The 14,655-nt window shown below is 42.3% G+C and overlaps 1 protein-coding gene across 1 annotated transcript in view; it reads right to left on the bottom strand.

Annotated features, from left to right (window-relative positions):
- Positions 1-11,524, bottom strand: part of stox2a (storkhead box 2a) — a 46,419-nt gene extending 34,895 nt beyond the window's left edge. The window contains exon 1 of the mRNA XM_079462091.1: positions 10,440-11,524. Within this exon, the coding sequence (XP_079318217.1) occupies positions 10,440-10,761 (322 nt within the window). The 5' untranslated portion in view covers positions 10,762-11,524. The remainder of the gene's footprint in view (positions 1-10,439) is intronic.
- Between the last annotated feature and the right edge of the window lie 3,131 nt (positions 11,525-14,655).

Raw genomic sequence — 14,655 nt, 5'->3', positions numbered from 1 at the left:
AACATGACAAGACTGACAGACAGGAGGACAGACACCATAAACACAGAACAGAACACACTAGGGGCAGGGCTGACATGACTAGAAAGGGATTGGGGTTGGACAATAAAATAAACATCAATGGGAAGGGGGGAGGCGGAATTGGTGGGAAAAACTTGGGAACATAACTGGGTGGGGACTTAGGAGGGACAGGACCCTGCTTCCTAGAGCTGGGCGGAAGGGTGGGGTAGGAAGGTCTGGGCATGGAAGGGATACCTCTCTTGGAGTGGGAGGAACTAGAAGGGGTAGGGCATGACAGGACGGCCGTAGTAGGGAACGGCTGGGGCAAGGCTGACTGGTTTGTAGGTTGGAGGGCCGGCTGGGCAGGACTTGATGCCGGCTGGAAGGCCGGCTGGGCAGGACTTGACGCCGGCTGGAAGGCCGGCAGGGCAGGACTTGACGCCGGCTGGAAGGCCGGCAGGGCAGGACTTGACGCCGGCTGGAAGGCCGGCAGGGCAGGACTTGACGCCGGCTGGAAGGCCGGCAGGGCAGGACTTGACGCCGGCTGGAAGGCCGGCAGGGCAGGACTTGACACCGGACTTGGGACCACCGGACTTGGGACCACCGGACTTGGGACCACCGGACTTGGGACCACCGGACTTGGGACCACCGGACTTGGGACCACCGGACTTGGGACCACCGGACTTGGGACCACCGGACTTGGGACCACCGGACTTGGGACCACCGGACTTGGGACCACCGGACTTGGGACCACCGGACTTGGGACCACCGGACTTGGGACCACCGGACTTGGGACCACCGGACTTGGGACCACCGGACTTGACGGGACCACCGGACTTGACGGGACCACCGGACTTGACGGGACCACCGGACTTGACGGGACCACCGGACTTGACGGGACCACCGGACTTGACGGGACCACCGGACTTGACGCCTGGGCAGGGCTGGATACCGGCTGCTGGGCAGGACAGGATGGTGCCACTCTCCTCTGCTTCTTCCTCTTTGACCGGCTCACAGGACGTGTGGCCGGCTGCAGAGTAGCGGTGGGGGACCCCACTATCTCCGTGCTGGAAGAGTCGGACGGGGAGTCCCACGACTCCCGCCGTCCACGCCTACCACGGAGGCTAGCTGGTGGTGGAGCAGAGTGTGTGGTGACGCCCAAAACCCCAATCCTCAGGGAACGACTCTCTGGGATCGAAGGCAGGAGAGAGCGTGCAGCCGAGGGGCAGCTGGAGGCAAGACTGCTGACCAGTTGCTGAAAGGACCCCCGGATCAGCCTCTCCCGTTCCTCCAACGGTGGAGGCTTAACGAGGCCCGCCAGGAAGTAGGCATTCATGAGCGTCTCTGGCAGAAAACCCCGTTTTGCCACAGACGCTTGAGCATACTCACTAAGGGATCTATCTCCCTGAGGCTGGAAAGGACCATCGCCCCGCTGAATTAAGTCAGCAGTCGACTGCCACCAATGCTGGTGGTCCTGGCTGGCAGAGGACTGCTCACGGTCCCTGGCTGCCTGCTGGGTTCTCTGTGGTCGGTTCATTCTGTCACGGTGTGTGGACAGAACCCAAACGCAGGCAGCAGAGTTAAATAACAAAAAGTTTATTTAAACAAAAGACCCTCGATGGGGAGAACATGATCTAAAACAAGACAAAAATGAAAACTAAAACTTTCCACATGGGGAACAAAACAAACAAAGTCCTTTGAATAGTAAATCAACAAAATCCACAAACTTAGAACAGGAACAAACACGATAATCCATAGACAGGAATAATCCAACAAGGTGACGTGAGGAGGTATGATAATGACGAAATGACAATGAACCGACAAGGGACAGAGGGAAAACTGGGGCTTGATAAAGGGAAAACACTAACAAGGACTGATGACACAGGGAGAGTGGCCACAGGTGACAAGGATGAAACACTAAGGGAAAGCTAACAGGAGGATTGCACGAGGCAGGTGAGGGGACTGAAACACTAAGGGAAGGATGGATCAGGGCTGGAGACAAGACTAACACTAACGGACTGCAAACAGGGAAACAAGGGGCGGGACTAAAGGACGAGACACTGGAGAGAGAGCATGGCTTCTTAAACCAAAACAATGCTCTTTCTCCACACAAAACACATGGGACTGACATGATCCTGCCACAAGACTCGAAAACCAAGACAAGGAGAGGCAGGATCATGACATGAAAGGAATAACTGCGCTAATATCCTTCCTCCTGTCAGCTTAGTATGAATGGAACGGAGACAACCAGCCACCTCACTTGTCAGATCCACAGCTTGATTGCAACTTATTAAAAAGCGGAGGAAAAAAAGAAATCTAAAAACAAAAAGAGAGAGAGGGAGAGATGGCAGATTTTTCATCAAAACATTCAATAGGGTGTTGAATGAAGGCTTCATTAATAGAGGAGATTTACTGGGCCCTAATAAGAAAAAAGCTCAATGTTAAGGTTAAACATTTTGGATAAGTAAGAGTCCTTCAGATCTAATACAATTGATGTCTTTATCAAATGTTGGGCAAAAGAGGAGAAACTTCTCCTAAGTAACATTTGCAAACATTAATTTTCCTTCTGATTTTTTTATAAACGTTCAAATTGTGTCGGCTGTGAAATTAAAAGGAGGGTTTTTGAAAGGAAGCCTGTAATGTCCACAAATTCAAGTATTTATGTATTTACTTTGAACGTAAAGTACTTGGCTGCAGCAGTAGGGACCGAGAGAGTGGCAGCAAATGCCATCCCCCAAAACGCCCAGGGTAACTTGCTAAAAAGGCCAACCTTTATTTGGGAGGGGCAGAAAAAGCTGGCCAAGTCCTTAACCACAGATTTGGGTCTGCTGAGTATAGCCAGGGATTGTTAATGTGAGTTGATTTAAACCACAAACTTACTTTCCCCTTGGAAATAGCAGCCATTAGTAGGACAGTCTTCATAGTTGAGTTGACTCTACCAAGATAAGCTTCAGCTCCTGGACCCAACGGTATACCATCCAAGCTCTACAAGAAAGCCCCTGGAGTGTAGAGGTACTTTTGTAGATGAATGGCTGTAGTATGGAAAAAGCAAGTACTACCAAAGGTCTGGAGTAGGACAGGAGGCATACTGATCCCCAGGGAGAAAAACTCCTCAACTTTTACCAGTTTCTACAAATTAGCCTCTTGAATGTGGAAGGTAAGTTTTTCTTCAGGGTTGTGGCCAATAGACTCTCAGCATTACTGAAGTGTTACAACTTACATTTATGCATTTGGCAGACGCTTATCCAAAGCGACTTACATTGCATTATCCTATACCTTTCTACATAGGTATCTGCAATCCCCTGAGATCGAACCCAAAACCTTGCATTGTGAATTCAATGCTCTAACCACCGAGCTACAGGAAAGCTCAATTGACCCTTCAGTGCAAAAGGCAGGCATAGGGGGTTTCTCCGGATGTTTGGAACATGCTAAAATAATCAGACACCAGTTGTTAATGGAAAAAAAGGAGAAGACAGACCTGCAAGGGGTTTTTTCTAATTCTCGCCAATGTATTGTGACTTCATCCACGTCCCAGAGCAGGTAACAAAATTGGTTAAGGAATATTTTCAGGATCTCCAATTCTGTATTACCACACAGGATAGGACCACTACGTGGCAACAGCTGGAGGTTGGCATAATGGCAGGTTGCACAATTTCACCACTGGCTTTCGCGTTGGGTGGTTGGAGGAGAGTGTTGAAAAATGGATTGCGCCTACCTCCAATCAGGGTATACATGGATGACATGACAACCATCGCAACAACCAAAACATGTACAAAGCGGCTGCTTGATAACTTCAGGAGAACATTGGTTGGGCACAAATGGAGATCTAACCCAGCAAATCCCGAAGGATTACTATTGTCAAGGGCCAGTTTTCCAATGACAGGTTCTGTATAAAGGGCGAGCCAATACCAACGGTCACAGACGAGACCATTAAAAGCCTTGGATGGTGGTCCACCACAGACCTTAAAGATGGCAAACAGGTGACTCAGGCAAGAGACAGTCAGTGGCCTCAAGAAAGTCAATAATACAACTCTTCATGGGAAGCTTGTTGCCACAACTGATGAGGCCAATTTCAATGTATGAGCTTGCGGTGTCTCACGCCAAGAACCTGGAGAGATTGGTGAGTACACAAGTGAAGAAATGGGTTGGCCTACCAAGATGCCTTAGCAATATTTGGATGTATGGGAATGGAGCTCTCTCTCTTCCCATTTCAAGCCTTATGGATGAAAATAAATGCACCAAAACAAGGCCGGAGATGACGTTTAAAGAATCCCAGGATCCTTGTCTAAGAGATGCTGCTCAAACTGTAGCGACAGGGAGGAAATGGAACCCAGGAACAGATATAGTAGATGTAAAGGCAGTCCTCAGACATAGGGACATCGTCGGACAAGTTCAATACAGCAGAGGGGGAATTGGTTTGGGATTAACCACACCCACATGGCGAAAAGCTACACCACAGGATCAGCGTCACCTGGTAGTGGAGGAGGTGTGGCGTCAAGATGAAGCAAGTAGATATGCCAGAACAGTCTCTCAAACCTAGCAAGGCTGCTGGATGAGGTGGGAAGGCATTGAATGCCACAAAATCACTTGGAGTGAACTGTGGAGTATGGAAACAAACAGGCTATTCGGGAGGGGCAGAAAAAGCGGGCCGAGCCCTTTTCCCCCAGATTCAGGTCTGCTGAGAATAGCCAGGGATTGGGAAATGCGAGTTGATTTAAACCGCAGACTTACTTTCTCTTACGAAATTGCATCGACCAATCTGCGGCTGGACATTGGCCTGTGGTCCAACTTGAGTAGGACAGTCATCATAGTTGAGTTGACTGTACCTTGGGAAGAGGCCATTAATGAAGCATTTGAAAGAAAGAATCTCCAGTATGCCAACTTGGCAGCGGAGGCTGAAGATCTGGGTTTGACAGCGAAAGTGTTCATGGTGGAAGTGGGCTGCAGGGGCTATGTTTCCAATTCCACTTCAAGGCTGCTTAAGGAAGTGGGGATCAGAGGACCGGCCCAACGGAGAGTAGTCAAAGAACTCACCACTGTTGGTGAGAGAAGCAGCCACTGGCTGTGGTTGAAATGTAAGGACACAATATGACCATGTAATAAAAATAAAAACTTCAGTGTGCAATGAGCATGCCTTAAAGATGCCAGTGGGGCTAGAACAGCCTTAGCTAACTGGGAGGCATGTATGGTTGCTCTGAGGTTTTGGTAATATGTTGTTATGTTATGCCATACGGGACCGGGGGCTCTGTTGTTCTTATTTTTATTTGTCAGTAGTCCCTTTTCCCTGAACATAGAACAAACCGAGCCGAAACCGTGACCCTAAAACTTGACACAAACCGAACCGTGAGTAATTTGAACCGTTATACCCCTACTGCTCCCCTTGTCATACATAAGGCGTGAGAAATGTCCTATTGGGCAATTAAACTGTTCTGAAACAGTGGGATTATAACACCTAGTCCTATTAAGCGAATAAATTATTTTTATTACACTTTTGTTATTAATAATTGGATTATTTGCCATATCCAAATCCATTTAGTTGTCTGTGATCTGAACAGCAAAAATAATAATAATAATAATCATCATATTTTTAGAAACCTGATTCAAACCACATCTATGTGTTGTAGGGTCTTCGCCATTTGCTTTCAGTCATTTATATTTCGATCATTATTTAAAATAAATGTTGTATGAGTTAAAGAGTTTGTGGTTTCGCAGAAAGCATCTGCATGAATCTCTAAATAGTACTGTTTTGATGAACATGATTGAATTTCTAGATTTCCTTTCCACATTGTGGTCATTACTTTGGCAATATACAAGAGTACTGACTAAACTATATGATTCAAATAGTTTTAAACCGACATTATGGACATACTGTCCCAAAAATCCATTTGGGATTTTATTCTAAACTAGTTCAATGTAAACAGCCAGATTTAACCACCTCTCCTACAGCACATAAGCTTTCATAATGATGGAGGATTTTAGGCATCCATTCAGTCTGTCCAGAATCTCTTTAATCTGAATATACTGTATGCGCTAACATTGTGATCGTAAATTCATACATTTAATAAAATGAATCATCCAGAAATGTTAAGAATAACATTTCTATTCTATTCCGAGAAATAATGACACATGAAAAATATTTTTGTACAGCACTCCATTAACGCCTTAAGGAAAAAAACTGACATAAGAGTTGCTATTGTCTTTATCACAGTAATTTTCCTCTTTCAAAGCACTCTATAAATGTCAATAACATTTCAAGTGGGAACTTGCCAGGTTGTAGAATATCCACAGGCTGTCTTTCATTTAAGAGTACAAGCTTGACTGAATGACACAGCTTTAAAACGCCTTTGTGACTTGCTAACTGTAATACCGTCAAGAAGGAGAGCATTCAAAAGAGGGGAGCTGAAATTATGAATGGTATAAAAATGTACTATCAACGCACCACAGACTTGTACACTGGTTGTAACTTTAGATAAAAACTGCATCCAAGCCAGACAAACCAAATAACTGTGAAATGAATACAGATGAGTGTGTGTATCTCCAGTTTAAAACATTTCATGTGTCTTGTGAGACTACACAGAGGATTGATAAGTGTGTAAGAATGGCACTTGGTTAGTCAACACTCAAAGTTCTACCAAGGTGATACATGATTGAAGACAAGGTGAAGAGTGGAGGTTAGGCTCCAGGGTAAAGGCGAGGTTTGCTCCACTACAGATCACAGAGATCGGTCTCAGATCTCCTTACGGGCCAAAGATCAAAGCCACAGCTGGGCTATCAAAAGGAAAATTAATCAAAAGTCTATTTAGCTAAAATGGGAGTGGCAGATGGACAGACATGCTAAACATATATTGTTAAAAACAACTGGTAAGACTTACTTATTTTTTGGTGTAAATTTGCACCAAACTTTTTTAAAGTAAAAATCTTGAGTAAAATGTACAAAAACTTTACAAAAAAAACGTGCAATTCGCTCTGAATACCAATCTGTGGGAGATTCCGAAAATTACTGCTTCACATAAACCAACATTCACTAATGCCGGGGGTATGAAGGTATATACACTATATTGACAAAAAAAATGCAGGTTCTAACCATCTAATGACCAGGTTTGACTACTTTAGTCATTCCTGTCATTTTCTAGTCCTTTCTATAAGTTCAATATCAAATGTAACATTGAGTGAATGAGTGAATTGCAACTAGCACAGCTTCAGGCTAGTGTGTGTATTTATTTAAAGGAACAGTTGGGGAAAGTCATAGATCTACAATCAGACAGAGGTTGTCCCAAACATAACATCATCCAAATGTGCAGTAAAATAACCGAGAGAAAACCCTGCTCAGCATGACTCAAAGTTGAGCTTTCTGACACGACATACACAATGATTTACCCTCTGTGGATAATCAGGTATGATCACGACACATCTCACAAACTTTAAAGCCCGCAGGGGAATGTACTAGGAACAAGTCGAGGCATCACAAAACATTGTGAACCTATAACACTCCAAATGTTCCTGTCAAAAAATATGTTCACATGTCTCTCCGTGATGCTGATTTGGTGATCCGTTGACCATTTCCCTTCATTCTGTTATGCACTCCTCCCTTTCCTGCAATTGAAGACAAGGCATCTAGGGCTCCCAATGTGTCAAACACAGTTCCCTTCCTGTCCACCCGCCTTCCTTCCCATTTGCAGCAAAACCAGACCTGTTTTTAGCGGATATCCACTAAATGCTGCCACCACAATCCATGTGTGTAGACGACTCAGACAGCATGATATCACAGTCCTTGTATGTTTACGCCCTGTGATAAGTTTATTGATCTATGGAGAGCCATCAACATTCAAATAACCAAGCACTAACACGGATGCTTAACAATGAAGACGCTTGATGAGGAATTTTTACTTTCTAACAAATGACTATCATACAGATGCTTAAAACCTCAGAGGGTAGCCATCCCAATCTACCCAGAATATAAATCTTTAAGCCATTCCAGTCTGACAATCACAAGGAAATACGAGGCATTGGGTTACTCATATCTCCAATTTCAAATCATTTAGAAGACATAATGGCGGGGTATGTTTTCACACTTTGCAGAAACTTTGTTCCTCCTTTGAAAATGTGTCTCCATAGCTCAATTCACAAGGCTTGAATGGATTTTTGTTAAGATCGTAGGTGTTTGGTTACATCCTCAGGGAATGCCCATACTGATCAAATATAAGGTTGAATGCATTGCAAGTCACTTCTGCCAATTCATAAAGGTCTGTCATGTAAATGTTTTACTGTAATGTCCAAAAATCTATTTAACACTTGATCACATACTTTTGTCACATGTCTTCAAGTCTGCGAACCATTTTATTAACCAAAATGAAAAACAAATAATAATTTCTGTTACCGACTGACAAATGAAAAAGCCAGAAACCCATTGCTCCCCACAATATCCAAACACGTCCGATCCTTGCATGTAAAAAACACTGAGGAACACTGTTCCTTTCATGAGCTTTGATACAAGCTTAAGTCTAACTCATGTCTACAATTAGCACTTTTTCCTTAAGTTTTACAAGGCAGGGTTCAAAGAAGATGTGAGGTGAGTTAATATCACCCTTAAAAGATCTGTCATTGAGCACACACAACCTCCCATACATATTCACACAAACAGGTATACAGGTATGAACTCAAGTCGGCACTACTTATTTATCACCAATCTTAATTTAAGTGAAGACAAGTGGATCACAATGGGTTAAGAATATGTTTAAATGATCTCCAAACAGACTCTAAGAAGGAAAAAAAGAAGATAAATAAATAAAATATTAAAAAAGTTACGATTGCACAAAGTTGAAACTCTTTGTGTTGTCAATTCAGTATATTGTTTCGCTTTGGGTATAATATAATTCCACATAAAATAAGTGACAAGAAATTCTTAAGTTATTATATATGTCTGGTCTTGGTCTTTAGCCAGAAATCAATAAAAAGCATTAATAAATCATCTAAATTAAAGCTAAAATATGACACAAAATCAGCACAAAGCAAATTGTAAAATGCTTTTTTCCACATAAAATAAAATAAACTACGCTAAAGACTGCTCATAATCTTTCTTTCCTTGCATCCTGGGTTAGCACATTTGAAACTCAAAGATGAATGAAACTTTTACCTGGTGTTTTAAATAATTAATAAGATAATACGTTTTGGTGAATTCAGGGATTTAATTCAATTTAAGTGGCACAACAGAACACAAACTATCATTACTGAAAAGCACCTCAGCTTCTTTCAAATAAAAAACAAGAAGTTAAAAACATGATCAATCAATCTCTTTATCATTGGGAAACGAAGATCAAACCCATTCACAGCAAAGAACCCAAACTCAGATCTACAAACCCTAAACATATCACCACATTCCAAAACAGGCCATTTAGTGTCAGTCAGGTGGAATGATAAGAATTTCTCTTTGAGTTGCAATAATGTGTACAGGTTTGCTTTATATTTGCACAATCAGTGACTGGAGGCCCACATTTTCACAGTCTCACCCTTGAAACTCTCTTTTGTTTATGCAGCCTTGAACCCAAACCAACAGTCAAGACAATTACATGGAGTTCAGAAGAACAAGCCTCGCATGGCAAATTGTTAAACCAAGAAATTAGACAATTTTATTGTTGTGTGCTTCATATTTGGTCATATCTAAGCATCTGTATATTCATCTAGATGTGTTATGTTCATGCATATTTTAATTTATCTTCATCACAGGGAGTAACGTGATTGAAATGTATCATGAAACTTGAAACACAATCAAGTTTTCAATTTGTTTTGCGTAGAATTTTCAAGTGCTTGGTCTCTAAGAACATTCCAAAGAGATTAAGAACAACTATTCAAACTTTGAATGATGGAGATTCAAAGGAATGCTCTAACTTTAAGCTGTTTCTTCAAGAAAATGTCAAGATTTATGAGAGTGTGTTAAAGCAAAGAATGGGAAGTATAGAAAAAACCATACATACTGTACATACATATTCATACGAGAAACATAATTGAAAACCTTATTAGCCAATTACAAAGCCTAGTATCACAGCAATTTTCATGGTGCATTCTTGTTGTCACAATCATTACTCCAAGGTTGTCAGATGTTGTAGAGAGAACTGCCGTGCACCATTCAGACATCAGATGTGAATGTGGGTGAGTGTGTTTGTGTGTAACATGCAAATTGTATCTTCACAGGACAGTACTGCATGTTGAGGAATCCCAATACGCACCCCATCTGCATGTTGTACTTGCAAGTGCACTTAGAAGGTAGAATTTCATGTTCCCATGAAAACCTGTGCACCTACACATCACTGTACCTCTAAATCAATTTACAAACACTGTTAGCCCTCGTTCTTCATGAATGACCTGAACTGTTAAACATGTTGCTCTCTGCCAGACAGGTGTAAAACATTCTGCAGCCCAAGAAAGATCTTCCTTTACACGCTTACCTATACACTTGATCTCGAATCCCCGAGGTGGTTTCAGGGCCCTCCGTGTCCATCCTTCCCTCAGCACCTCCAAATGATCCTCCTTGCCTTGAATGAGCAGAACATGTTCATCTATCCAGCCCAAGAAAAACGTCTCCGATATGGCGTCCGTGACTTTCTTATTCCAGAAGTGCTGCATGTTCTCCGCTTTGAAGTCGGCGAATATCTCATAGCCGGTGTGGTGGTGCTGAAGCTTCTCCGTGACCGCGGGTGATTCCTCGGTGCTGACCCGTGACAGCACTATGGCCAGGGAATGGGGGGCTATCTGCAGGAACTTCTCCATTCTCCGGCGCGTTTCACAGACAGGCCACGGCGCTGATTGCGTCCCCTTCCGAAGCTCCTCCGCGGCACTGACACGGTGTTTTATTGCGCACCTTACTAAATTGCCAAAACGAGCACATCGCACCCGTATTTCAGTTTGGGTTTGTTTCCAGCAGCCGAAGCGCTCCGCGTGACGGCGGAGGGTCCACCAGCATGATACGCGAGAGAGACGCCAATGTCATTTATGCATGCAATAAATGGTCACAATGCTGGTTTCCGTATGGTGAGCCCATAGCCTGATGCCAACAGTCCAGTGGGCAATAAAGACTAGGCACTGCACTGATCGATTTGGCTGAATAATCAATAGGGCTGTCTGTATTAATAGATCCCAACCTGCCTCTTCCCACACCTCTCCCACGGCTTTCTGCGCATAGGAGCGAAAGAAAGCGCGTAGTGCGAGAGCGATTCCTCCAGACGGCTGGCCACCATCGAGGCCTCTTCAACGGTGTCTTGATCGATTACTGCATTCATTGGTGATGTTTGATGGCCATAAACCGCGGATGACTTCATTTCTTCTTATTCATGTCTTCTTTTGGTGCGCTGCAAGATTGCCTCCGAGTCCGTTTTTAGTAGATGTTTTACCTTGTATGCTATTGACCGTTCATAGAGACCGCGGGTTTGCGTTTCAGAGGTCAGACTCACAGCCGTAACTCGTTTCGGAGGCGTCTGGCTCGTGCGCCGGATCAGATCGGACGTGCGGAGAAGCGCAGCGACGGAGCGCGAGTGGATCACCAGATGTTTTCCTGACTCCACCTACAGGCGGCCTTCAAAACATGGCGAGTGCGGTGCATGAACCTCGCAACAGGTGAGCAGTGGAAAATGCAGAGCTCGGGCTTGCGGTCACCGATTAGCTCTAAAGCACTTTAAATCATAGGGTGGGCATGAATGAAGCGATGGGGGAGGGTATCCCTGTGTAGGCTACAAAAGTTTTCCTCCTGTTAAAGGGATAGTTCACCCAAAAGGGATCTTATTCACCCCGGTGTCACCCCGGAACACAACACCATGTAGTTGATGTCAATGGCGTCCCAAATTGTTTGGTTATCAACGTTTTTCAAAATATCTTCTTTTGTGTTTTGCAGAAGATATAAAATCATACAGAGGGTGTCAAAATAGTGAAAATCCCTTCAATGTAACCAATGCCTATATGCATAAGTTATATAATTGTCTTTCTAAATGAACTTATTTATAGCAAATGTATCTAATCAATTGTTAGTTGTTAATTGTAATGTACAAAATGTCTCCATATATAAAAATGTATACAAAACAATGAGAATTAAACTGTTACACTATGCTTTCGCTGCTTATACAAATATGCACCATTGAATGACACACTTTAATTTTTGTGTACATCCTTAATTTGATTAATTAGCAGATTTTGTAATCTGAAAAGAATCTAAATCCACCCTTATCTGCATTTGCTTTTTTAAGACCTCCTTCATCAAATAACCTCCATTGAACAGAAAGGGAGCACTCAAGACGACCAACTCTTTTAAAATGGTGACCCAGGGTTGCAATTCTTTGTACAAAAAAGGTATTTCTTCACACTCTCCCACATGCCCAGGTAACCTCAAGATAACAACGCTTTTGAAACATCTAGGTGGGATGAGAAATAAATGAAGTGTGTTGCATTTAACATTATATTGTAGAATTAGTAGAGTGGTTAGATACTTATTAACCAGCAGCGGGATTCATAGATTGTGTGAAACGTTAACACAACAAATCCTGGGTTATAGAATAAACCTGATTACTGTGTAACCCAGAATAAATACACATTAACAAGTATTTGTCATGCTTGAAAGAGCTGGTGACTTACCTGTCTAATGCGTTCTTGTATTAAATATGCAGGTCATTCTTTATTCACATAATGATTAGTTTTTGCTGAAGCTATTTCAGGTAAATTAGATGTTATGTACACCTTTTGCAAGTAATTTAAAATTAAGATTTTCTTAGTATAGTTACTAAAAGGAGTACACTAACACTGATAATGTGTCACTGTTACCCATTGATATAATCATATAAAAAATGCTAGTCTTTATTTCAATTTAGTCCGCTGATATCACTCAAAACCTCACAGATCAGACTTACCTTTGATGGTTACTTGTTGGTGACATCTGCTGGCAGGACTGTTCTTTATTCTCTTCAACTAAACATAAAACAATGTCATGAACATAATTTGTTACTAAGATTACATTGATCCTAGAATAGACCCTGGAATGTCTAATGTAATTCCTTGTCACCTTTGTCTACTTTATTTATATACCGCTTTTTACAATTTTCATTGTTACAAAGCAGCTATACGTGAAATGATATTGACTATAAGCAAAAGATATAAAGTTATACATGTAAAAACAAAAAAGGTGAAAACACAGAAGACAGACACACAGATTCAGACACACCCACACACAAAACACAACACGCACCAACACACAAAGATACACATACAAACACGCACGCAGACAGACAGACACACACAGGCACAGGGGCCATCACCAAGAACCACCAACCCAAGATAAGGAGAGAAACACATGTCAAATATTAAACAGACTATAAATTGCTATATGCAGTGTTAATTAAATAAAACTTCTAGCAGTCTCTACGGCCAAGAAAAACAGTATGCAAACTGTGGCGCGGAACCCAAAACTCCATTGGAGAAAGGGAAACCAGGCCTAACCAGGGGATTCCAGTTCCCCTCTGGCAAAAGCAGCAGCCTCTACACAAGCTCGACAGTGCTTGCACAACAAAATGTTAGGGTTTCAAATTTTAGAACAAAAAAAAAGGCTACTGTTCTGCACTCTTTGATGCAACAAATACATCAGTTGTTATTGGAAGTGTTTCTGGTTCCGGTTGATCGAACTAGTGCAGCCTAAACCTTCAGAATATTTATATTATGATAGTGTAGTGTATGCAAGATTAAAAAGATACGTCTTTAGTCTAGATTCAAACAGATTTAAACAGAGTATTTCTGTCTCCTGGACAGAGAGCGGGGAAGAATGTTCCAAAGTTTAGGTGCTAGAGAGGAAAGGGATCTACCACCTGCACTTGATTTTGAAATTCTAGGTATTACCAACTGCCCGGACGCCTGAGAGTGTAGTGCATGTGAAGGACTGTAATACAAGAGAAGTTCAATCAAGTAGGGAGGACCTAAACCATGTAGGGCTAATAAGCAAGATTTTAAAATTAATGCGATGCTTTATAGGTAACCAGTGCAAGGATGACAGAACCCGGCTAATATGCTCATACTTTTTTGTACGTGTAATAACTCAAGCTGCTGCATTTTGGACCAGTTGGAGTTTTTGTAATAAGCCTGCAGGGCAACCACCTAGTGCATTACAGTAATCTAGTCTTGATGTCATGAATGCATGAATTAACTTCTCTGCATCTAATGGTGTTATCATATGACTTAGTTTAAATATATTTTTAAGATGGGAAAAAAGCAATTTTACAGGCGTTGGGGTTTCTAAATGTATTTTCAGAAATGACTCACTGGATAGCTTAATTTGCTTATTGGCATCTCAAACATTTTCATAAGATTATACTAACTTCCCTCAGCACAGCAAAAACTAAAACAATGCAAACATTTATATTATTACCTACCTTTTTTCAACCTAGTTCAAAAACCACTGATTCAAAATATAATTTTTGTGGATCTAGTTGGAACACCACAACTATAATAGCTTCCAGACAAAGAGAATGACATTAAAGAAAGAGGAATTCATTCTATCCCATTACAACCATGACACTATAGTCTCAAATATAGACCACTTTGAAAGATGTAAACATTGCTGGTCCAACGCTGATCCAGAAGAAATTTCTGTTTCAGTTGTTTTTAACACCAACAAATGGAATAAAAGCTTAA

The sequence above is a fragment of the Barbatula barbatula genome, assembly GCF_947034865.1.
Source record: "Barbatula barbatula genome assembly, chromosome: 8".
In the NCBI taxonomy this organism is placed as follows: Eukaryota; Metazoa; Chordata; class Actinopteri; order Cypriniformes; family Nemacheilidae; genus Barbatula; species Barbatula barbatula.
Note: the sequence above shows the minus strand (reverse complement) of the source record. Positions and strands in the feature narration are given on the sequence as shown.